The following is a 23,302-nucleotide window of genomic DNA, read 5'->3' on the forward strand; positions in this document are numbered from 1 at the left end:
CTCTGAGTTACTTCTCTGCAGGAACTGCAGCGCAGCCAGGAGGAAGAAGGAGATGCATGCTTAGGTATTGTTCAGACATACATTTGAGATGTTGCCAAATTTTGCAGTGAAATCTGGGATCTGAGCAGCTCTGTATTTTTACAGGTGAGGTATACACTACAGAGAGGTATAAATAACAGATGATTCAAACAGTCCCTGCCCTAAAGAGCTTCTGAGTGTTGCAAGTTGAATGGAAACAAGGCATTGCTCTGAGATAGGCAAAAGTTATTTCCTTTTATTACATGGTTTTAGCGAATTTTTTCTTAGACATAATTTCTGTGGAAGCCTAGAGTCAGAGAACTTGTGTAGCAAAATGTGGTTTTTTTCAGTTTCTAGTAATGAAGTCACACATATTTATAGCATTATCATCTAAGAATCCCAAGTAGCAATTACTAATTACAAAGAGGGGGAAGATACTCCTCATTTTATTGAGGAAATGGAGCCATGATGAATTAAAGGGACTTTCCCTGAATCACAAGAAACTTAATGTGGAACTAGAAATTGAGCTCAGACCTCCTGACATTTGGTTCACTGTTTCAGTCATATGACCATCCTTTTCCAAGTATCAAATATGTACACAAGGCTCTCCAGTTTAGTCTTCACATTAGTTTCCAATGCTACAATTCAGTTCCTCTGAACTTTTCCCTTTCATTCGTTTTAGCAAAAAGGCAAACATTTGCCCATTTGTCTCAATAGTAAGTAGAAACTGCTTTCTATACAGATGACGATTTCCTCTCCATTCACATGCTTCTCATCCTAGTATTAGAAGGCCAGCCTGTGTCAGCAAGGGCCTGTTTAAATTAGAAACCAAATAATGTTTCAGGGATGCCTTGGGCTGTCTTGTGGAGAGGGTTCTTCTCAACCCTTGCCAGTTACTACTTGGTGGTCCTGCCAATCCTTGCTGAGTTTCAAAACAAAAGTTGCTCAAGCTCAAACAACGCTGTTAGCCCAGCATACGCAGCTGGACAGCTGGTGAGCTGGGACGAAGCAAGGCCAATGCTTAACCAGGCACAATTCACCAGACCATGTAAAGGGACAGGGGAGTGGCACTGTCCTAATTGTTAACATTCCTCCTCTGCAAGACTTCTCCTGATATTTATTTAATAAGCCCAGGCTCATAAAGTCTAAACGATTTAAGCAATCAAGTGGTAGTTGATGTGTATATGGAGATGACATGCAGCCAGACTAAGTGAAGGGTGAAATGCTTAATTTCTGACTTTTCAAAGCTTTATCTGGCAATTGCAGATGACATAATACCTCAGGCAGCTGTGCCCAAGAGTAGAATATACATTGTGAGTACCTCAGGAACTGTACTTCAGGCAGGTTTGCACAGCCACAGCTCCTATTTAAGTGCATGACTGGCATGCTGCATGGTCTTTTCAGCCAGCGTGGAGAAGTTTCTGTTGCTGCCAGTGAGTAATATTCATGAACTCCAGTCTGATGTCTCCTGCCAGTGGCTAAAAAAATCAGGGATGTGGTATTGCTCTGTTCTCAGAGGGGAGAAAGGCAGGTTCAGCAGAACAGTTCCACATCCCAGCAACAGATGTTTGTAAATAGGCACACCTTCACATGTAGAAAGGAGTGAGCATCTAGTGGTTTGTTCTGCGGAGGTTTGTTCTTTCTTTTCTGTGGAGCTGTTGCTGAGTATTTTAGCATTAAATGGGGAAAAAAAGGCACCATTACATTCATTAGCATTTCATTCAGAATTATTTCCAACTTGTAGTGGGGCAGGGACATAGTGGCTGGATGTTAAACTTCTGTTGATGGGTTGAAGAGGTCTAAGGTTCAAACTGGAAAGGGGGCTGGTTGGAGTGGATGTGGGACAAGGGAGGAAAAACAAATTTTGGTGAACCTGATCTTTAGCAAAAGTCAGGCACTGGGAGATAGCTTTTGTTAAAAAGAAAGAACACCAAAATGTGTGATGTTCCTATCTTTCTCAAGAAAAATAAAAGAAGCATTATCTCTATTTCAGCTCATCTTTAAAATACACAGAGGAAAGGCAGTGCAGAAAAGGAGAGTATTTTTGCTGATTGTACTTTCTATGTTCTCTCATTAATGGTCTTTTTCTTGTGAGTGGTGATTTACCGCGTTCGATTCAAAGAGATCCAGTCTGCATAGTTTTAGAGTAACTTTGTTAATGTTCTTTTGATAACTTCTGCTTATCAGCCCAAGGCTTATTGGCCATAACTGCATTGTGAGCTGATTAAATTGGTTGTTAGTGCATTTGCAAACAATTCAGCCTGATTACATCGATCTAAGGACCAATTTTACGACTTTGTCTGTGGTGCCATTACAGAAATTGAGCGAGCAAGCAGGCAGGCACACTGCACATACCTCTCTCTTAGGATGGTGATTTACTGCCTCTATCTGTTGCCTTTTACAGCTGTGTGCTGGCTAACGTCCCTGCCTTGCTGGTGAGCTTGTTTCAGTCCTCTGATGCTACATCCCTAGCATGGAATCTGAATCTGACTTTGCCACCAGACTGAAAAACAGACTGCAGCTTTTCTAAAGTTCTTTTCCCATCTCCCTGTGGTTACCTTGTGCTTAGAAAAACAGACTGGTATGGGTCATAGTATGGGGACACAGATGATTTCCTTTTGACCTACTTCCTTTTGACTAGTCTATGTTCTTTGACCATTCTCCAAGGCTTCTCTTGTGTTTTGTTTTGACTTGGCCTGATGGCTGAAAGCCTTACTGTAAATTATTATTTCTGACAGTTATGATAGTGATATTCCACCCTCCCATAGTATCCTCTGACCTGCAGGTATCAGAATGCACAAAAATGTGCCTAAAATGTCACAAAAGAATGCAAATCACATATAGTTACAAATTAGTTCAGATAAATAATGTAAGCAGAGTACAGTGTCTCAAGGAGAAATGACAAGCACCACTGATAAGAGTATTTCCAGTGACAAGGGGTTTCTGAGTTAGGTTCAATACATAATTTCTGATTATGGAGTCAGTGCATTAAAATAGTATAAAGTAACAACTTGCCATTTTTCTGTAAGCTACCAAGGTGCATATATAGATGGATTCAACTAATAAATCAACAAAATATTGGCTACTGGTATGGAGGAGTGTGAGGAGAACGAGGAAGGTGGGAGGAGGACAGCTACAAGAATTAAGCGTCTAAACAAGGATACCCTGAAAAGCATCTGTCTATGGCAGGTCCAGTGGATGGTGAATAGCTGATTCTATTTTGCTTCAGAACAAAGGAAAAAGGGGCCATGTGGCATCCTAGTTGATACTAGCTTATACTACTTCGTGTGTGAGAGGCAGGGGTTTCAGAGCTCTATCATTATCTCCTTTGTTTTCTCACTAGTTCATATGTAAGCAGTATAAAAGTATCATAGAATCATGGAATAGTTTGAGTTGGAAGGGACCTTTAAAGGTCATCTAGTCCCACCCCCCTGCAGTGAGCAGGGACATCTTCAACTAGATCAGGTTGCTCGGAGCCCTGTCCAACCTGATCTTGAATGTTTCCAGGGATGGGGCATCTACCACCTCTCTGGGCAACCTGCGCCAGTGTCTCACTACCCTCATCGTAAAACATTTCTTCCTTATATCTAGTCGGAATATCATCTTTAACTTTGGCTGAAACTTTACACGTTAATGTTTTTTTCAGGTGGAACTTGCAGAAATTTGTACAAAGAGTGAACATTATATTGGCACAGAAGGTGGAGGAATGGACCAGTCAATCTGTTTTCTGGCAGAAGAAGGAACTGTATGTGGATCTTTGTAATCGAAACTAACAATGTAATATTAATTTATGTAAAAAAAAATACCTTCATATGTATCTAGCAGAAAGACAAGAAACTGGAATACTTTAGTAAGCAGTATAAGCACCCTTGGTATGCAAACGAAACAGGAATTATATGTATAAAATTGTGTACAATCGAGTATGACAAGTTTGAAGGAATAAGATGATGAAAATGAGAACTGGCAAGAAGGAGGAAAGAAAAGATGTGGGGAAAGATGTACTCTAGAAGAGCACCAGGTTCCACACTATTTGGCTAATTCATCACTGAACTTAGAATGTTTCCCATATAATGAAATCTGAATGGTCGGTATGCCTTGTATTCAGTGCAAATGGGATAATTATTACAAAAATGCTTTCTTGAAACTTCTTATAACCAAACAGTTCTAGGAAGTTTTGCCAGGTCCAGTTACAAAGACAATGGAGACTTTTTTTCCCCAGTTTTGCTAATTCCAGACAATTCTGTGGCTGGATTCTGATGTAGAAGGCATTTAGCTGGCTTAAACGTGGTGACAGAAGGTGGACTAGCAATGATATACAGGACCTGCCAAGTTATGCATGAGTGCTTGCAGTGGAATTTACAGTGGAGTTCATCTGCTGTCCCAGAAGGTGCACAGGACTGTGAATGTTCAAACCTAAAACCTGTCAAAATACTTTTATTGAAATGAATCTAGCGTTTCATGACAACCTTTATTTTGCTTATAATTGTGATATTATATCTCTACAGCTTTTGTTCCTTAATGCCATATCTTGGATAAGCTTATACAGAAAATATGCTATTTCCTAGAATTACACCAAACATTCAATTCCATCATGAGACACAGGTATTTTCAATTTCACATCACCTGTACCTACTCTACACTTTTCCCTCACACTTACACTGTTAGTAGTAAACACACAGCTACATGAATGCTGAAGGAAGCAGCATATTTTCCTGGCATACACACAGATAATCATATAAGTGGAGGCTTTTCTGACATACAAAGATGGTGATCAAAAAGGCAAAGAAAATGTTAGCAAACATTAGAAAAGAGATTGTGAACAAACCAGAAAATATCCTTGCTTCAGTGTACTTGCAGCTGAATGCAGTTCTGGCCTCCCATCTCAAAAAAAATATACTAGAAGAAAAGTACAGTAGAGGACACTGAGGTTGATCAAAGCTATTTTTTTATATGAGCATTGACTGAATAATTTAAAACTTTTTAGCTTGGAAAACAAGTATCTTTGAGGGTAGTATTTTGAAGCTCTGTAAAACCCCTGAATGGATAAGAGAAGGTAAATTGAGAATTCAGTGTTTTTCATAACCAAAGAACTAATAGAAACACAATGACATTAGCAAGAAGCTTGTTAAAAACAAACAAGGAAGTTTGGGTTTTTTTTTTCCAAAACATTCATTGTTAAGTTGAGAAATAGCGTACATTGTGGAAGGCAAAAGTTTAAAAAGGGTTCAAAAAAGACGTTCTTGGGTACACTGATAGAGTATTAGCCGATTTGTAGCTACTAAACATAATACTCTGATGTGTCTTCCAGTGTAAGTATAACCACCGTAATCTTTGCTTATGGGAAGCTGGAAAAACACACCCGGAAAAAAGATTGCTTTGTATATGTCCTATTTTTATATTCCCTCTAAATATCCATTTATGGCTACTGTCAGAAACAGGACACTGGACCAGCTTAGTGGTACATTCTGATCTAATGTAGCAGTTCTTAAAGGGTATATTTAAATGTAAGCAAGCTTGTCTGTCTTGATAGTAGTTTTGTGACGTGGTCCAGAATCTCAATGGCAGGGAGTAACGCACGTGCTGTACATAATGTACAAGCAGATTTGTCATTGTTTATTTAGCACTCTAGCTGCTCAAGGAACTCTCTGGGGGTGAACAATGCCAAAACCAGTAAGACGTCCCTGCTTGCAGAGTTACAGTCTATTCTAAGAAGCCAAAGCAGGGCACATGATTTACAATTTATCCCAATGAAAAACCAGATGTGAATTTAATCTCTTGATTACATTACATCCTGAATTATTTAATTAATGGATGCCTAGCTTATTCCATGAAAAGGTCACAAAATGTTGGGAACATGTTACGCAGCCTGTGTGAGGCAAGACAGTCTCTTATGTCAGAAGGAAGGAGATAGTAACTACATTTTGATATATAGTTTTATTTCATTTCTCTGTTTAATTCTCCATATGTAACATGATCACTGTCTTCAGTCAGTCCTAAGATTTTGGTACTATTCGGTACCTCAGTGAACTAATCTTGATTTAGTGGAAAATCAGAAAACTAAGGGGGAGATGGACATTGGTGAAGGGGAAGGGAATGTGAAGCCCCTTGTTTCTAGTGGCACGCACATTAGCTTCAGCCAGGCCTGGTACTTTTCTGTAGATCAAAGAAAAACTGTTGTCTTAAACAGGCAAGAAAAATAGGTTGGGTGGGGTTCTGTGAAATGCTGAAAAAACCCAAAGACTTAATGGAAACATTTTAAAATCCAGCTACAAGGGAAAGGTTTGAAATGTATGTGTAACTTGGCCAATGAGGTTAAACCTCTTTTCTCGCTGTTTCATGTCAGTTTTCTTTCCTTAACTGTCTCTGGATTTTCAAGAGAAAAAACATGCAAATTTGCATTTGATTTATAGAACTAAGTGCACTGTTAGCTAGTAGTAAATTAAAACTAACCATTCATTTTTCTTTCAATAGGCCAAGTTGATAGAGTTCAGTCCTCTGAGGGCAACTGATGTTAGACTTCCAAGAGGAGCAGCGTTTGTTATTGCTAACAGTTGTGTTGAAATGAATAAAGCAGCAACTTCTCATTACAATATTAGGGTAATGGAGTGTCGTCTGGCTACAAAGGTAACGTATGGCTTATGTCAAACTCTAATGAAACCTTCATCCAAATATGTACTTTTTTCCACTTCTGACCAATCATGTCTTTAACACCTGGCTAGGTGCTACTTTAAGTAGCATTTTTCTTTCCAGAACCAGACACCTCCATCTCTGCAGAAACAGAACTCCTGCTGAGTTTAATGGAAGTGCAAGGACTGTGCCCTTAAATAGAAGATTATGTGATTTAGTTCTATTCAATTGATTTTGTATTATATTTCAACTGAGGAAATAAGTCTATTTTTCAGCAAAAAATATTCTCAGTTAATAAGATAGACTGTTTCTAATTAAAGCTGAGTAATGACAAATAATGGAAAGCAACCAGTGTGGTCACATGTTTATATGTATATATGGCAATAGATACATATTTTCTATGATTTAGAGGACATCAAAGCTACTAGTTGGAGGCCTGGAAGTAATATTGGAAATGCTGAATAGCAGCATATATGTCAGTGTGAAGTTTAAAAACAGGCTTGAATCAAAACCCAACATTTGATTTGTGCTCCTAGTTTACAGCTTGCAATTATCTCTAAAAGGTATGGAATTTGAACATGAAAAAAATCTAAGTCCCACTTTCATTCTGGATTTTGTAGACCATAGGTTTAGGAATATGTAGATGTAGGGTTTGATTTGAGTTTGTTATAGGAATACAGTGGATTTTTCTTTGATTAGATTAAGTGAGGAGTAAGCATAAATTATACCCAACAGAGTGTGCTGTGTGAAAGAATAGAATTTGGGTCACAAAGTCTAGATGAAAGTTTTAAAAACTGCAGTGTGGAACTCCTTGCCACAAAACATTTGGCCAAAATCTGAGCAATACTCAAAAGTACTTTGAGCATCTGTTGGCATCATAATTCTATGAAAAATTACCATAGGCAATGCTTAAAAAAAAAAGAGTTGGAGACATGATCAGATACTGACAAAATGTAATATAAAATGCTGTGTTGAGATATTTTTCAAGGAGAGAAGCGAAACTTGAGATGACTTTTTAAATGGGCTTTGAACTCAAGTACAAAGAACATAGCTCCATTTTAGATGTATATAGGATATGGTAAAAATAAGAGCACCGATGACCATAGTTAAAGCTGTTGTCACTGAAGTTAATAAAAAGATCCTTATGCCATTAAGAAAATCAAGATAAGGACCTCTCTGTGTGTTGGTCTTGGTATAACTGATAAACCTCTAATTTAGGATAGTTAACGGACTAAGTATGTATTTTAGGAAGAGCTTCTTTGGGAAATTTTTTTGCATAAGAAACGGAGCCTTCACAGATGATCTGTTCTAAAAGGCAAACTACGAGTGCATTAAGTTGTAAGACCTTTTGAAGTATTATTCCATATACCAGATTTCGTGAATTGAATCACAGTTTTCTGAATTGCTTTAAATTATTGGTCCTGTGCAGTAAACTGAAAAGGTGGTAAGGAAAGATGGGGTTTTTTTACATTCCTGTTACCTACGATGCAATCTCTAAAAAGGTACCTTTAGCAGATGCTTGATTTTAAGGAGACTAACAACATACACCTGTCTATTTTTAAACATATGCTACCCAGATGGAAAGTTGCACACACTATAAAAATACATTGAGCCAGGAAAAGACTGCCTTTAGGAACAGGTCACAGTGGGGTGAAGGAGGGCAGGTATGTCAGTGGAAGCAGGGAAGTCTTTCAAGCACCATTAAGCTAATGGAACTATGAAATAACATGCTGGGCCTCGCAGTAATGCTTTAAAAGAAATTCTCATTGGTAAGTGCCTTAGGATAGGCTTTTTTGCCCCTTTCTGCTTTAGGTCATTCTAGAATGTCATACCATTTGCAGAAAACTCCATGTAAGTAGAGATGCCAACACAACATATCCCTGCTGGCATTAGTGTAGAACATTTTGATGTCAATCTTTCCTGCAGCAAATGAACTCTTGATCATCTTCACAAAATTCTCTTTCTCAGGTTCTGTTCCTTTCCCTTCCCTTCTGGACAGTCATTCTTTTGCTTGTTATTTTTTTTTCTTTCTCTATTCTTGTTGTAGCCTCTGAGTGCTTTCCTGTACTTCATTAAACAGTATGTTTAAAGACGCTTATGTTCTGCAGAACACTCGCAATTCCAAAGGAAATTAACTTGTACTTTATACTTCAGAGAAGTCGCACAGTAGGTGCTGCAGGATGAATATGAGCATTAGCGAATGCTGTGCTCTCCCCTGCTTCGCTGTGTGTGGTTCACTTCACTGTCAGCTACAGAGTGTTGCCAAGAATGTCTGCAACTGGAATGCCATATAGTTAATCAACTAATGTTTGTTAAATGTGGAAAGATGCTCAGATGACATTATAGAAATGTAAAGTGTAAGAAAGTGATGTTGCTATATAAGGACTAAGTACTCCTCGTCAGACTTTCTTTTATTTATATTTGTCCCATCATTTACTAAGTATGTTTTCCTCTCAGTTACTTACAGTTCTCCAGTGTGCCTGTGTTGAACAATAAAAGACAATAAAGCCTACAGATGCTATATCCTGGCAGTTAAGAGCCAGCTGGATGATGTCCCCATCTTTAGTCCTTCTAGTCAGAGACCATCATGAAAATATCCAACTGCGGGATCAGTATCAGGATTACTTTTGTACATTTAATAGATGGGATTTTTTTCCCATTTCTGTTCTGTGTCCATTACAATTTGAGCTGCTGCAGCTAGATTATTTTCAAAAACCATTTCTATTTGCCCATAACATTTTTCCCAGTGCTGTTAGAATTGAAACTTTGCTATAAGCAGTATAGACCTTTCCAACAAAGCCCTGCCCACTGGCCTGACGGGGTCAGTTTCCATTTGGAACATCTGACCTGTAAAACTCCAGCATAGTTAGTTCATCTAAAATACAGCTTCTTCCTTGAAGTACAGAAATGGGAACAGATGTGACAATACATGACATATTTCTACAGGGCATTATTTATTAAAAAAGGAAGTAGAAAAATTTTTGTTGCCTTATGGAACATTATTTTTTGTAAATTCTTAGTTCTGTTTAACTTCTGGTAATAAAGTCTAGGGGGTGCTGAACGTTGGGATTAAAGTATGAGGAAAAAAATTTCCATTCATTTAGCACCTTGAAGCAGATTTAAGAACGTCACAAACATGCACCAACATAAGAGATACCAAATATTTAAGTAAAACAAATGAAGCAATAATTGTTATTCTAACTTACCAATAAGTAAGCTAAAATACAATGACATAGGCTGTGGAGTTCTAGGTACTCAGAGCCTTTGAAAAGCAGGCCAGAAGTGACTTAATCAGCCTTTTACAAGAAATTTTTGTCACCCTGATTTCTGCGTTAGCCACTAGACAGTGCTGCTTCTTTCTCTACCATTGAACATACAAAACTCTGTTTTAGATGGTGACAGAGTCATATGATTTGGATTTTGATTGGATTTTGTTTGTTCTGCACTACTAAGCCTCACATAAATCTTAGCAAGTCACTAGATGGCACCAAAAGTAGTTAATTTTTATATACTGTAATAAAGCAAAACTGGAAAAGCCCCTGCAAAAGCACTGTTGGAGGAGAGCAGGAGAGTGAGAATCTATAGCAAATAGTTGAGCAGCAGATCTTCTGCTTAAATTTCATGCTGTAACTTTGCATAAAGCAAAGCAAATAGTTTTCAGACATGTATGTAAATTCCATGATATTTTTTAACCCAGGAAGTTAAACGGCTTTGCTGAATTGAGACGTAAATGATTTCAAGCTAATCTCACTCAAAACCAGTGTTTATTGAAAAGAGTAACAAAACACACTGGGTGAAATCTTGGCCCTTTTGATGAGAGGTTTTAACACCGATTTGAATAGGGAAAGGATTTCATTCCTTGGTCTTGCTGTAGTGGTTTAAACTCTGCAAACATACAGCCCGATCTGGCATACTTGGAAGCTTTAATATCAACTTAAATGGTGCAGAATTGGAGGTATGTCATGTGCTTATGACTACAGTAAAATGACATTGGCATGTACCTGCTAATCTGTGTCTTACTCTGTAGTAATCTGTTGAAGTTAAAGGTGGTATGTCAGTAGGATCCCACAATGATCACTTAATATTCTGTGATTAATAACATTAAAAATACTCCACCTTATGAGGAAAGCTGCTTTACCTAACCTTTTCTCTTCCAGAGAAAAGCCTCTGACATACTTCCATTTAGGATTCTGGTGGTTGAAGTAACTGCTGTCAATTGCCAAAACACCACAAAGATACACAAAGCATGACATCATTATCTGGAGTGGGAAAACCAGATATATCTATAACTAATTAGCATCATAGCAATCATGTAGGAATGGAGCAGAGTCTGACTAACATCGTAACCTTCCCGTAAGCTCAAAACTTCCTTTAAATTAGATGTTAAAAGAACATATTTAAAATTTACTTTAGAGATTGAGAAAGGTTACGGTTAATTCTCCCGCACAAATCTTATGCCTACTTTCGTATTTTTAAGGCTATTATGAGAAAGTGTTTTAATGACAACCTCAAATGTTCATCAGAAAATTCCAGGAGCATATTGCAAAGGTCAAACAGTTTTAAATGTTAGAGCAAATTCTAACAGTACAGAAACAGACTACTTAGGGACTTTTAGTGTTACAATATCGTAGCATTTGTATAAGCAATTGTCTGATTGTGGTTGTAAAATAAGTGCTTGAAATAACAACATCCATGGAAGAGGATAAACCACTGATTTGATATCACACAAATAATGCCAGTATGGCTTTTACAGACAATATCTGATTTGAGGGAAGAACGTCTGTCATTCACAGACCTTTTATAAGTAAATATAATTATTATCTGCTGTGTACTGATAGAAAGTAGCTTCTGATGGTTCCCAATTAAGAAGTAGAAAGAGCAAATGTGTCTTAAAGGTGCTTATGGACAATTAAATAGTTTTAAACAGGAAGGCACAACATTTTCCATTTTATTTTTTTAATTTTAGCTTCTCTCAAAGTCAAAAGGCTTGGACTGGGAGAAAATGTCAAGACTCTATGATGTGCAAACCAAGCTAGGAGTTAGCCTAGAGGAAATGCTGACCATTGTCGAGGAGGTATTACATCCTGAGCCTTACAGCACAGAGGAAATTTGTAAATGCCTGGGAATTACCCCGGAGGAGCTCCGCTCTCAGATCCTTAGTCAAAACACGCAAGATGGTAAGCATATATGAAATGGTGTTTTTTAGTGTACAATGTTTGTATTATATAAAAGTTTATGTATTAATAAGTAGTGCAAGTGGAAGTCTTGCCAGAATATTCTCCAGAATCTTGGGTGGCAAGTGGGAGAATTGATATCACAATTTTAATTCAAACTTTTAACTTAAAATAGAGCAAAACATTGATTTTGATTGAACTGTTTCTAAAATGGTAGAAGTAGCAGATCACTTACTCTTTTAGATTAACCTGTGCTGATTTAGAGTCATCTCTCAATAACCCAGGTTTTATTCTAGGGAAAAGTCTAAACTAGGCTTCCTTTTTAGGCAATAGCTCTTACAAACCCAAACATATTGGATGGTTACAGCATCATTAAGATGCATCCTGTTTGCTCTCCCTTAACTGCTGTTAAAGACCAGCATAGACAGAGCTTGTGTTTCTTTTTTTGAATTGATAAATACATGATCACTTCATAAAACATGCACTGGGCAGCAAGTCATCTAGGTCTCTTCTGAGAAAGAAGTTTCTGTCACTATCAATATTTTTTTTTCTTTTAGGAAAATGTTGGTGGAGGTGAACAATTTGCTATTTAAAGTATTTCCTATGATTATACCATGTAGTCATGAGCATTGGCACACGTGGAAAGGATCCTGGATGCCTATAGTAGGGTTGCTAATAATGCTGAATAATAGAGCATTTATGAAATAATTAATTTGCATTCATAACAAGTTTCCAATTGAGATCAGAATCTTTCTTTAAGAACTTAAAATAATCCTTACTTCCTTATTTCCATTCTGTGGCCTTAATACTTCTACTGTTTTGTAGGTGAATTGCATCCTTGCCAGTCCTTCCCAAGACTGCTTTCAGGGATGTATATATTTGATGTATATAAATCAGTAACATATCTATGTATACTGATGCTTATATTTAAATAATCTGTATATCTGGAATGATTGTAAACTTTATATATTGACCAAGGACCAGGTCCTGAATCTAGAACCTGTTTTGCACCCCAGTGGTATCAGAGAGTATGAAACTATCTTATTGTCTAATTACACTGCCAGAGGGTACCAGCATGGAATATGATATCTTAATCCAGCTCTTTATCTCCATATAAAGAGTTATGATAACTCTGTGCTGCGTGTACATGAGATATACTGAACCACGTACCTGCACTCTGCAACATTTTCATGGCAAACTACAAGGCTGTAAATCTTTTACGCTGTCCCCGTACTCTCCCCTTCATGAAGCAATAGAAGACTATTAACTTACAGATGTTTATACTCCTTATACCTGGTTTATAAACCAAAATTCTACAGTTCTGTAGAATTGAATTGTTTATACAGGTTATTTCAATTTTTTTCAAAAACCAAAGTCTGGATAAAAATTTGAACATGAAAGCTATAGAAGAAACTCAAAGGAAATTTTATACTGTGGCTCTGAATAGCGTTTGCAGATGTTTGCTGGACAGAATGTCTTAAACTTGCACGACCATGATTTCATTTGATAAGGCCAATTAAAATGGGTTATGCTGAAAGCCTCTTTGCATGTACAGTATAAAATTAAATAACAGATTTCTGTAAAACTATATGCAAAGAAGAAACAAGACAGACACAGAAAGAAGGAATCTAAATCCACTGTTTGTTTTTGTTACACACTAAACAAATTACATTTTATGTTGGCTTTGGAAAACCAGAGGCTGTTTGACAAAAATATTTTTCTTATTTCCCCTCTACTTTCCCAGTATATTTTAATGACAATGCCTGGCTTCTTCATGTGAGAGAAAACATACTGACAAATAAGTAATCTCTGCAGAGAATTTCAGAATGTTGTCGAACATTTTTGTTCAACATGAAGAAGGAACCATAACATTTAGGGTATTTTTTTTCCTTTGTACACGTTTTATCAACTTTTCTGATACAATATTATGTTAAGGGTGAATTGTTTGCATGAGAATTGCTATTTAGATCATTTACTGTATTCTGAGTGTTCTCTGTGGCTGAATATAATTTGTCAGTAGTTTTCATTTTTTGTATTATTCAAAGCCCAGTGATAGTTACAAATAAAGTTTTGTATCTCATGTTTTAAGGATCTGAAAGTGCTATGTAAATATTATTTTAGACTTAAGTCTAGCTTCCTCTACTCCTCCAGCAATGGTACTGTATACTTACATAAAATTTTGTAAGTCTATAAGGCTGATCAGATAAAAACTCCACATCCCAAAGAAAAATAGTGTGGACAGGCTTTGGGCAAGTCCCAGGCCAGGTCTGGAAGCACTCAGCAACTTTGCATCCCTTTTATAGGCAGGTACTCAAGGATTTCTGCAGCTCCCCACTGTACAGTCCACTTGTTCCCCAGGTTTGGAGAAGTGTGGATGGTGCATAAGGCCTCTCTAAACTTCTTGCAGTTGTTCCTTGGCCAACTCAAAATCCTGAGTTTAAATCCCCCTTGCAAATGTTTACACATGGATTGCACTTGTGGCTTCTGAACATCTCTAGAAAAAATAATATTTATTACTTTCTAAGGTGCACTATGCCATAATTTTGGCTTGGACTTGAGTGCTTCACAGAACATTTAGTGTGTGGTGATTGTGGGACATTAAGTATTTATAAGCTTCACCACAAATGGATATTCTCCTGTAAAACAGTGTATTCCTTTAACCATGAAATGTTTTTTTTTCTCCTTCTTAAATGAGGTATTTTTAAACCCATTTTTCCTTTTCAATGTATAAAATTGTAATCTAATTTGACATTTAATCCTGGGAATGAAATCGCCGTGGGAGGAGCAGGCATCCATTTGCTGTGTGGATTTGGCTGTTTAACTGCCCTCCTGTTTGTCCCCTGGAAAGAGAATTCTAAATCTGTGCTGTAGCTTCAGTGAGTGGTGCTTGAATAGCCTTTCATTCTCACTGCCAAGTAATTTGTATTAATGGTGATCTCAGTGCAAGAACAGTTTCAACTTTATTCACACAGACAGGCATACGTGAAGGTGGATTTTCAAATGTTCTGTCAGGCTGCTCTGGGATATATAAAGCCTTGTCATGTGCATAGTAAAGTGCCCTTGTCTTACAAGAACAGAAGTTACCTCCAGACTGATAGACCTAAGAGCACTTCCCAGCTTGAGGGTCCGGGTACTTACTCCAGCCTCAGCCCAATCCATGTCATGAAGAAATGTGGGAATGTACCATCCCCTTCCACAAAAACATGGTTTACTTGGGATGAGCCCCAGAGAGGTGGCCGCTGCAGGCAGATCCCATACAGCTACCTGGAGGATGCAGGCCTTTGGGGTGTGCCAGAGGTTAGGCACAGGTACTGAATGGTCTAGGTGAGTTGCAAAAGCCTTGTTAAAGCTGGCATTCCTCTGGAGGGGAAATCACTTTAAACCAGTAGTTATCATAATCTCAAAGCAGGTGTCTGCTAAATGGGTCACTGAATCCAGCAATGACTCGTCCCCTGGTTTATTTTCAGAGAGCCAGATTGCAAACAGTTACTTGAGCAGTCTCAGTAGAGTAACTGTTCCCCACTTTGAGTAGGGGCTTCACAATCTGGCTCAAATTAAAGCCATCTGGCAGCATTTTCTTATATATGTTATGAGCCAGAAACCTTCACCCTCATCATGTTCAATCAGCAGGATGCCTAACAGAGAAGGGTACTATTCCACATGAGTAATGGTGGTAGAAACTGTCCCCTACATGATTTTGCATCGGTGAGTTTTTCCTGTTGTAAATTTCTAACAGTCCCATCAGCCATGTGTAGCTCATTAATCTACAGTGAAATACATCTTAAGAAGCTGCCAAAGCAGCTAGAAAAAAAAATATATAGCCTAAAGAGGTTGGTCTTTACCTAAAGGTCAGATAGAATTGTAGCGGAAGCCTCTAAAGAAAGGAATCTGCTGAAGTTGAAGTTGTAAGAAATAATATAATAACAAATACAATTAAACAATGTTTAATTATAAAGAAAAAAAACCCCTGTAAATGGGGTGGACAGGTTTGCACAATTTGTGTAAAGCTAAAATTAAAAATACAACCATACAGTTGAAAACTCACAGTAAACTTCTCTGTTATATTTAATTAACCCACAGTTGTTTGGGACTAATAGTCCAGGATTTTTGTTTGTTTTTAAGAGATTTTATATGGATTTTGGACAAACTTTCATTAACGTTAGTCTGCTGTGTCTTAACAACTTGGAAGGTTCTTGCTGCAGAGCGAGCTATTAGTGCACTGGAAAATGTCATCATTTCTTTCAAGGGCATTTGGTGGTTTGTAAGTGAATTGAATCTACCTGTTCATGGATGACATTACAGAAATCCTCTGCAGAGGAGCAAAGCTAGGGTGCAGAGAATCCACAAAGGGTCAGCAAGAGTTGCTGGCATTCTCTGAAAAACAGATAAGGACTGGTAATACAAAGTAGTTAACAGTGGAGGAGATTCCTTATAGAAGATTCACTGTATCCACTTTGAAACTTCAGAAATACAGTTAGTGAGGCTATGACCTGGAAGGTGGATTAGCTGCTCCAATAGCAGGCTGAATACAGGTGAAATGTGTTGAAAACTTAGTGACAAAACGTCACTAAGAGCAGACCCAGGTACAGGATTCCTTGTCCTCCTTAAAGTTTTCTTTGGTCTCATTTTGACTTTTCAGGTTTACTTTAATTTCTTCTGATCTGTATCTGTTTCAATCCATAAAAGGTATCACTCACCCTCACTCGAGTCCACAAGAAACTTTTTCTGCGTGCAGCTGATACCATACAAAATAAATCACAATCTCCATACTGTCTTTTCAGAAAAGGCACAAAAGAGACCCTGAGATTCTGATAGTGCGAGTGTGTCTAGGTCTAAAATCAAACAGTTCATTCCTGCATGGCAGTGAGCTATGCAGAACGTGGCAGAGAGGAAATGTGTAGCGATTTTCGAAGAACAGTTTTGAGAGCGTGATTCTTGTCAGAGACTAGGTCTTCAGCTGATACAAATCTCCGTCAGTCCAAATGGCACTGTGTCATTTTAAACAAGCAGAGCACCTGAACTGCATATTGCACAGATCCCCTTATGGAAGAAACATTACTTTAGACATGCCCTAGACAATTGCTCTTATGTCAGCGTGGCAGCCAGCTAGTTTCATTGCACCAGAGGTTTTAGGTTCCTCTCTAGTCACCAGAGAAATTGGTACCACAGGGCAGTCCCGGTCTCCGGTGGGATAAATGGTTCCCCTAACCTGCCCTTTTCACTGACAGAAGATGGAGCTGAGGGTACCCATACCCCTAATTTGGAAATAAATTTAAGCAGGAGAAACCAGGCCTTTATAGTTTACTGGATTAGGAAAGTATATTTACATTTTCAGTCATATTAAGTACCTAATTTCCATACACTATAATAGATTTAAGGATCCACATGCTTTTAAGAATCTGGCATTGGCTCCCTAAACCCTGCTTTTTTACGCTCCTTTGAGCACCACAGAGGGTGAGACCATATAATGCAGTCCTGTGCAACACTGGAAGGTTTACTTTGAGGGCTTCGGTTTTTCCTCCTTCAGAGCACTCCAGCCCTAGCTCAGATATAAACTAATCAGTCGTGCGCACTTTGTTTTTGTTTCTTTTAACCGTGACCAAGTATGGCTTAGGAAATCAGTCCTTTTTAATTGTAAAAAATGTGGCCGCATGAGGCACGCAGATTCTGATCAGTTCCTGCACTCTTCTAAAATCACGGCCTCCATAGCTCTTTGGCATGTCCTATTAATTCAGATTTTATTTATGTGGAGCTAATATACAGGCTGTGATGTAGCAAGGAGATTCCAATATAGATGTAATTTTTAGAAATATCATGTGTGCTCTGCTATCTTTTATTATATAGAGATGGTTAGTTGGCCTACCCATCCAAACAGAAGAGATACAAGAGGGTTTCTCTATTACCAGAGGCATTTGGTGTTGAAAGCTGAAAAATATGTGAATCATTTCATTATTTTGGAATAGGACTTAACAGAGTACAGAGGTGTTTGCTGTCCTGAAGATAATTTTACCTGAACAGTACACTGCCAGAGAGGAAAAACAAACTATAAAAAAAGTTTTTTAAACACAAACGGAATTTTCTGAAATAAAATGCTGCCCATAACTAACCAACAGCTAACGTAACGATACCAGCCTTTAACTGATACTAATTCGGTAAATGTCCACAAAGGAGTCTGAAAATAACGTACAGCCGCTCTTTCTCACTTGAGAACTGCCTGAAAGGATTGCTTTCGCATCGAGAGAAAGCCAGTGTCAAGGTAGCAAATTCTCCCCTGCACTGAGTGACTCTCCTGGGAGTGAATGCTGTCAAGGACACAGCTCAGATCTTTTGGCTGGCAGCCAGTAGCCGGAGCACCCATTCTGGTTGCCAGTTCATAACATGACGAGCACAACACAACCCCAGAGATTTTTAAGGTAATCTGGCCAGTAGAGCATTGCTCTACCAAAGGGTGGTCTCCGAATCAATCACAGCCTTTGGCAAGTCTGTTGCCTTACAATTGAAACCAGACATGTTTTCAGTTCATTCTTTGGGTTACTACTGTTCAATGGTGATTTACAAGAGAGTGTGAGCTATGGCAATGTCTCACGCAACTTTAGATATTCCCTAAACGAATGCACATTTAGAAATCTCCTTGCTCTAAAACAATGGCTTATAAGAAAAGAATATTTAAAGAGAAACCATCCTTAAAAATAGGCCAAGCTGCCTTTCTTCAACATTCAAAAATACTGAGGCATCGCTCTGCAAAACACAGTGCAAGTAACTCCAGCAGCAACAAAATCCAGTGGAGGAAAACACACCTCTAAATGGGAAACCAAAATATGCTCTTCCTGTGTGATACTCTCAGGATGATGTTTCTGGGGGGCACTCAATTTTCTCATTTCTGTCCTAGTTTGAAATGCATTCAGAAGGCCTGTTCAAAAGACAGCAATACAGGGTTTCTCAGTAGCAGGCTGTATTGAATTACAAAATAAATATCACCAGAAGCAATATCACCAGTGGCAGGACGCTGCTATGTTCAATGTTTCTCTATCATTTTAGACCACTTGTGTCTCTCTCAGCACTGTATTTTCGGCATTTACAGTTGTGAGTTACACTTACTCTGGAGAAATAAAAAGGGATTATACAGACGCTGATGAAGTTTTAGTCTGTAAGGGCTGCAGTCTGGACTATACATACGAGAGACTTAATACTGGGCACAATTTTATTTCCAGTCTTTCAAGGAAGATTTCTACATATACTTGTAAATGCAGATTGTTGAAATCATCAGAAGTAGTTCCAGAACTTGGCTGTCTTCACAGAACAGCCAAGTGGGAACTCCATTTGTCTGGGTCAGATAGCAAGTTCTGTTTTGAAGACAGGGCTTGTCTCTCTTCTCCTTTTACCTCTATTTGAGTGTTTCATCAGCCATTTTAGAAAGCAAGAGAGACCAGAAGCTGAAATGAGGAGAGAGACCTTGCTCTAAAGGAGAATTTACATGTAGAAAGAAAGTGAGGGATGTTCTGAGGTGCTCTAACAAGAGTGTGCTTGGCCTGTGATGAAATAAGGAAACATAAGCAGTAGGTGCTCCACATGGAGAATAAAGTCCACTTAGCTAATATTTACCACCCAAACAGCTCAAGTAAACCAATTTAATAATAAATTAAATTATGTCAGGCATGCTTCTGGTGAACAATACTTCCTCAATAGCAGCCATGGTATTAAAGCCAACAGAACTATATTGGGAGAGAAAAACAATGAACTACAGCACAAGCTTGGGAAAGGCAGATCAATTCTCGGATTTTAGTTGCAAACCAAACCCTCCTGTAAATAGGAGTAACTTGAAGGAGCCTTTAACCACAGCCATCCCCTTCATTTTTATGCCCCACTGTTCAGGCTTGGTCGAGGTCTCTACCCCAATGGCCATGCAGGTTTGGGCATCCCCCCGCACCGTTCCCAGAGGAACTGCTTTTTCATGGCACAGTAGAAAAATTTTAGCCAAAATCCTTGCGCTGACCTTTGCTCTTATTAGGTCAATACTAAGCAGTACCTGTCCGGGCTTGACATCTCTTACATCCACGCAAGCAGCACTGACACTCTGGCTGGTAATACACACCAAAAATAAACCCTGAAAACCAAGCTGAAAGCACCTGTGCCCTTCACTGTACCTTTAATCTAGTATTATTTACAGTCGGGGTGAGCCTGCAGCATTGTGAAAATATTTGAGGGCTTCCTTACCTATGCACCAGGAAATATGGATAATAGCATTGTTGTTAATCTCAGTTTAAAAAAAAAAAAAAAAAAAGTGGTTGGTGGTTTTTTGTGGTTTGGTGGTTGTTTTTTTCAAGAAAAGGTCCATCTGCACAGTTACATAATTGATGCAGATTTGGCCTGGAGCAGTCACACACAACACCCTGGGCCAGCAGGCGCTGGCTGACGGCTGCCTGCAGGGCACCGGGTACCTTTCTGGTGTTCTCATGACTCAGTGTTGCTGGTATTTGAAAACCTGAAAGCTTTAGATTAATGCCCTAATGCGTGTTGCTGCTAACTCTTGAACTTGTGGCTTGCCTCAGCAAAGTAAAAGAAGAGACTGAGTCTGTTCAGTGACACAGCGAAGAACCAGAGCACGTGCATGAAGTTATCAACATGAAAAAAATGTGTATGTTGTATTTTAATGAACTCTAAATACTATTTTATTAGGGCTTTTAAAGAAGATGTAGGTGAGCTTTTGCAGACTTTTTACCTAGAGAGTTCTAATATAAAATATGAATTACTAAAAAAATATAATTCTACTATGTTTTTGTATGTTCCTTTTGTAGTGAATATTAATGGATAACTGTAGTACTTAATATTTTCATTTTGTTTAGTTTCCACCTTTAAGTTATACCAGCGTGCAAAGCACGTGTATAGTGAAGCTGCCAGAGTGCTGGAATTTAAGAAGATATGCAACGAAGCACCTGCCAATGCAATCCAGCTGCTGGGAGAATTAATGAACCAGAGCTATATCAGCTGCAGGGAAATGTATGAATGCAGCTGTCCTGAACTGGATCGGCTGGTAGACATCTGCCTGTAAGTTTTGGCCACAAGGAAGAGTAATCGCCTGTTGAGAATATTGTTTGAATTGATGAGAAAATATGACATCGCTGGCTATTGCAGTTTTAAAATGAAAGTATTCTTGTCTCTTATTACAAAATTAATCTCCTGCAGGGACATTACATGGTCAATTGTTTCCCTACTGACTCTGTGTAATACTTTCAGATGAAAGCTGCAGTTTATGGCTTTATTACAGACTTTGCTTTTGGACTGACTCATCGTCACAAGTGTTACGTTAGACTGTTGGCTGTTCTTTTTTTAAGTTGTAGAAGAAGTCATAACTGGTTCTCTTAAAACATCATCTTAGTTGTTCTATTTGAACTCTGATACTTTTTGTATATTTCTTAACCATTTCAGAACTGCCACCATGGGAATTCCAGGGCATAAGCAAACTGTTCTACGTTCTTAGGTTGCATTGGAATCATAATGGTATATTGTGAAATGCTATTGCATTTTTTTTCAATTCAAAAAATATGTTGTCTAGGGTATCAGATAGGTTGGACAGTATTTCACCATTTAAAAGATGAGTGTGTTGACTGTTATAATGGCTAACACTCTGCTTCTGCTCTCTGCATTGTATGTCTGAGTTTTCCCCACATTATTCAGTCTCCATCACTGCCCTAGCCTCATTCTTTTAGCTGGGTTCCCTAACTCAGTTCGGCCACGATAAAACAAGCCCTCTCAACTCCAAAACACATTCCCTGAGTGTCATTTAGTCCCTTCTCTTCTCCCCCTATTCGTCCCCAGTTTCGTATCCTCTAGCCAGAATAAACTGAGTTTGAAAAATGGCATGAAGTGAGCTGGAAATCACAGGTTGTTGCTTGTAGCAGGCTGTTATTTTCATAACTCTGCTACAGTGGATGATGAGATCTGGTATAACCATGTATTAATACAGAAAGTAAAAATGCATACTTAGTACTCGCAGTCTACATAGTATTTCATCCATAGCACCGGACCAGCATGAAAGGATGTACACATTTCAGTCCCTCTTAATTTCCATTTTTCTGGTACATTTAATCATGGGACAGATGTCTTACGCTAGCTTTGATCTCAATTCAGTGCCTATAGAAGGAATTCAGTGGTTGGTGATAATTTTAACAGTGGCTTGGGGGAATAAACAACTGCCCACCCGAGCTTTCCCACCACTACTCCATCCCTGCCTCTGCCGCAACCACCTTCTCCCAGCTGCTTCCCTTATTCACTTCATCATGGCTCCTGGTGGTGCCACCTTCATACTTCTGCTCATCTGTTATGGTTCCTACTTCTCTTTGGAGAAGGGTGTGCTTAGTTTGGGAAACTCTGCCCTAAGCCAGACAATTACTGCCCTGCCAGAAGGGAAATGTAGGGTGCCATAAGTGTTTGCAGGCCTGAGGTCAAGAAATGTCATTTCACTGTCTTTTAGAAGCAAATACTCTGTAATTATAAAGTATCCCATCCTCTATGTCTTTCAGTCTTGAAGAAAACAGAAACTGTTTCAATTTGAAGCTAAAAAAAATGAATACCTTACCACCTAAAAATGAAGGTTACAAAAATATTTCTTTACCAGCAACTGGCTTTTTTTTAATGAAGAAATTAGTCTGGCTTATAATCAAAATATGAATTTTACAAACATGCAATTTGCCATATGCTTTCTTACTTCTATACTCATGCAGATTTGGTAAGCTGTAATACCCATTTACCAGGTTTGTAAATTGATAGAGTATGATAACAGATGATTATTGAGGTTAGTCTGATTTCTTTTGCAGACAAGATGGAACGGCCTTTGAGCCAGAAAACTACAAACTTAAAAACTGAACAGAAGACTTTTGGACATTCACGGATTATTTTGCATAGGAGATACACATGCTGTTTTGTGATAAAACACAGAGAAGCCCCGATAGCCATTGGACAGTCTGATAGTAATTTAGCAATACAATTTTTGTTCCTTCTCTTGGGAGCCAATCCAGTATGTAACTCACAGGCTATGTTCAGTTTATTGCATCACGTAATGATCACATAATAGAATAAGCTACGACAGTCACTCAGTTAGCGAGGCAATTCCACCACGGTTGTCCCAGCTACTGAAAGGGAACTGCTGATCGGTGTGTGGGAAGGGAGAACTGTCTCCAGAGTCAGCTGAAGACTGAATTATCAAAAATCCTGGGCTACAAAGTCTTGATCCAGTGCAAGGTATCAGCACTGCCTGTTCTGTGACACCTTTGACAGAAGAAAAGCCTTAAAACTTCCCATCTGCATTATTTTTAGTTACAGTAACTACCCAGTGTTGATGCCTCAGTCAAGAGCATCTGATGACTGAACTTTGCAAAAGCGACTAGCCATTTTAAGTGTCTTCACTTAGGGTATCCAGCTTGAATCATACTGATAGGGCCTGTTCTCAGAAATGCTGGGAGAAAACTATCCTGTTTCGAGTAGGG

General features: G+C 38.5%; 1 protein-coding gene and 1 long non-coding RNA gene across 2 annotated transcripts in view; one reads left to right on the forward strand and one right to left on the reverse strand.

Annotated features, from left to right (window-relative positions):
- Positions 1 to 23,302, forward strand: part of GALK2 (galactokinase 2) — a 51,385-nt gene that overhangs the window by 23,282 nt on the left and 4,801 nt on the right. The window contains exons 6-9 of the mRNA XM_075506094.1: positions 3,665 to 3,763; positions 6,490 to 6,642; positions 11,612 to 11,822; positions 20,663 to 20,864. Coding sequence (XP_075362209.1) covers positions 3,665 to 3,763; positions 6,490 to 6,642; positions 11,612 to 11,822; positions 20,663 to 20,864 — 665 coding nt within the window. The remainder of the gene's footprint in view (positions 1 to 3,664; positions 3,764 to 6,489; positions 6,643 to 11,611; positions 11,823 to 20,662; positions 20,865 to 23,302) is intronic.
- LOC142411719 (uncharacterized) overlaps positions 21,802 to 23,302 on the reverse strand; it is a 91,170-nt gene continuing 89,669 nt past the window's right edge. Inside the window, exon 5 of the long non-coding RNA XR_012776244.1 lies at positions 21,802 to 21,950. This is a non-coding gene — a long non-coding RNA (uncharacterized LOC142411719). The remainder of the gene's footprint in view (positions 21,951 to 23,302) is intronic.

This window comes from Mycteria americana, chromosome 6 (genome assembly GCF_035582795.1).
Source record: "Mycteria americana isolate JAX WOST 10 ecotype Jacksonville Zoo and Gardens chromosome 6, USCA_MyAme_1.0, whole genome shotgun sequence".
NCBI lineage: Eukaryota > Metazoa > Chordata > Aves > Ciconiiformes > Ciconiidae > Mycteria > Mycteria americana.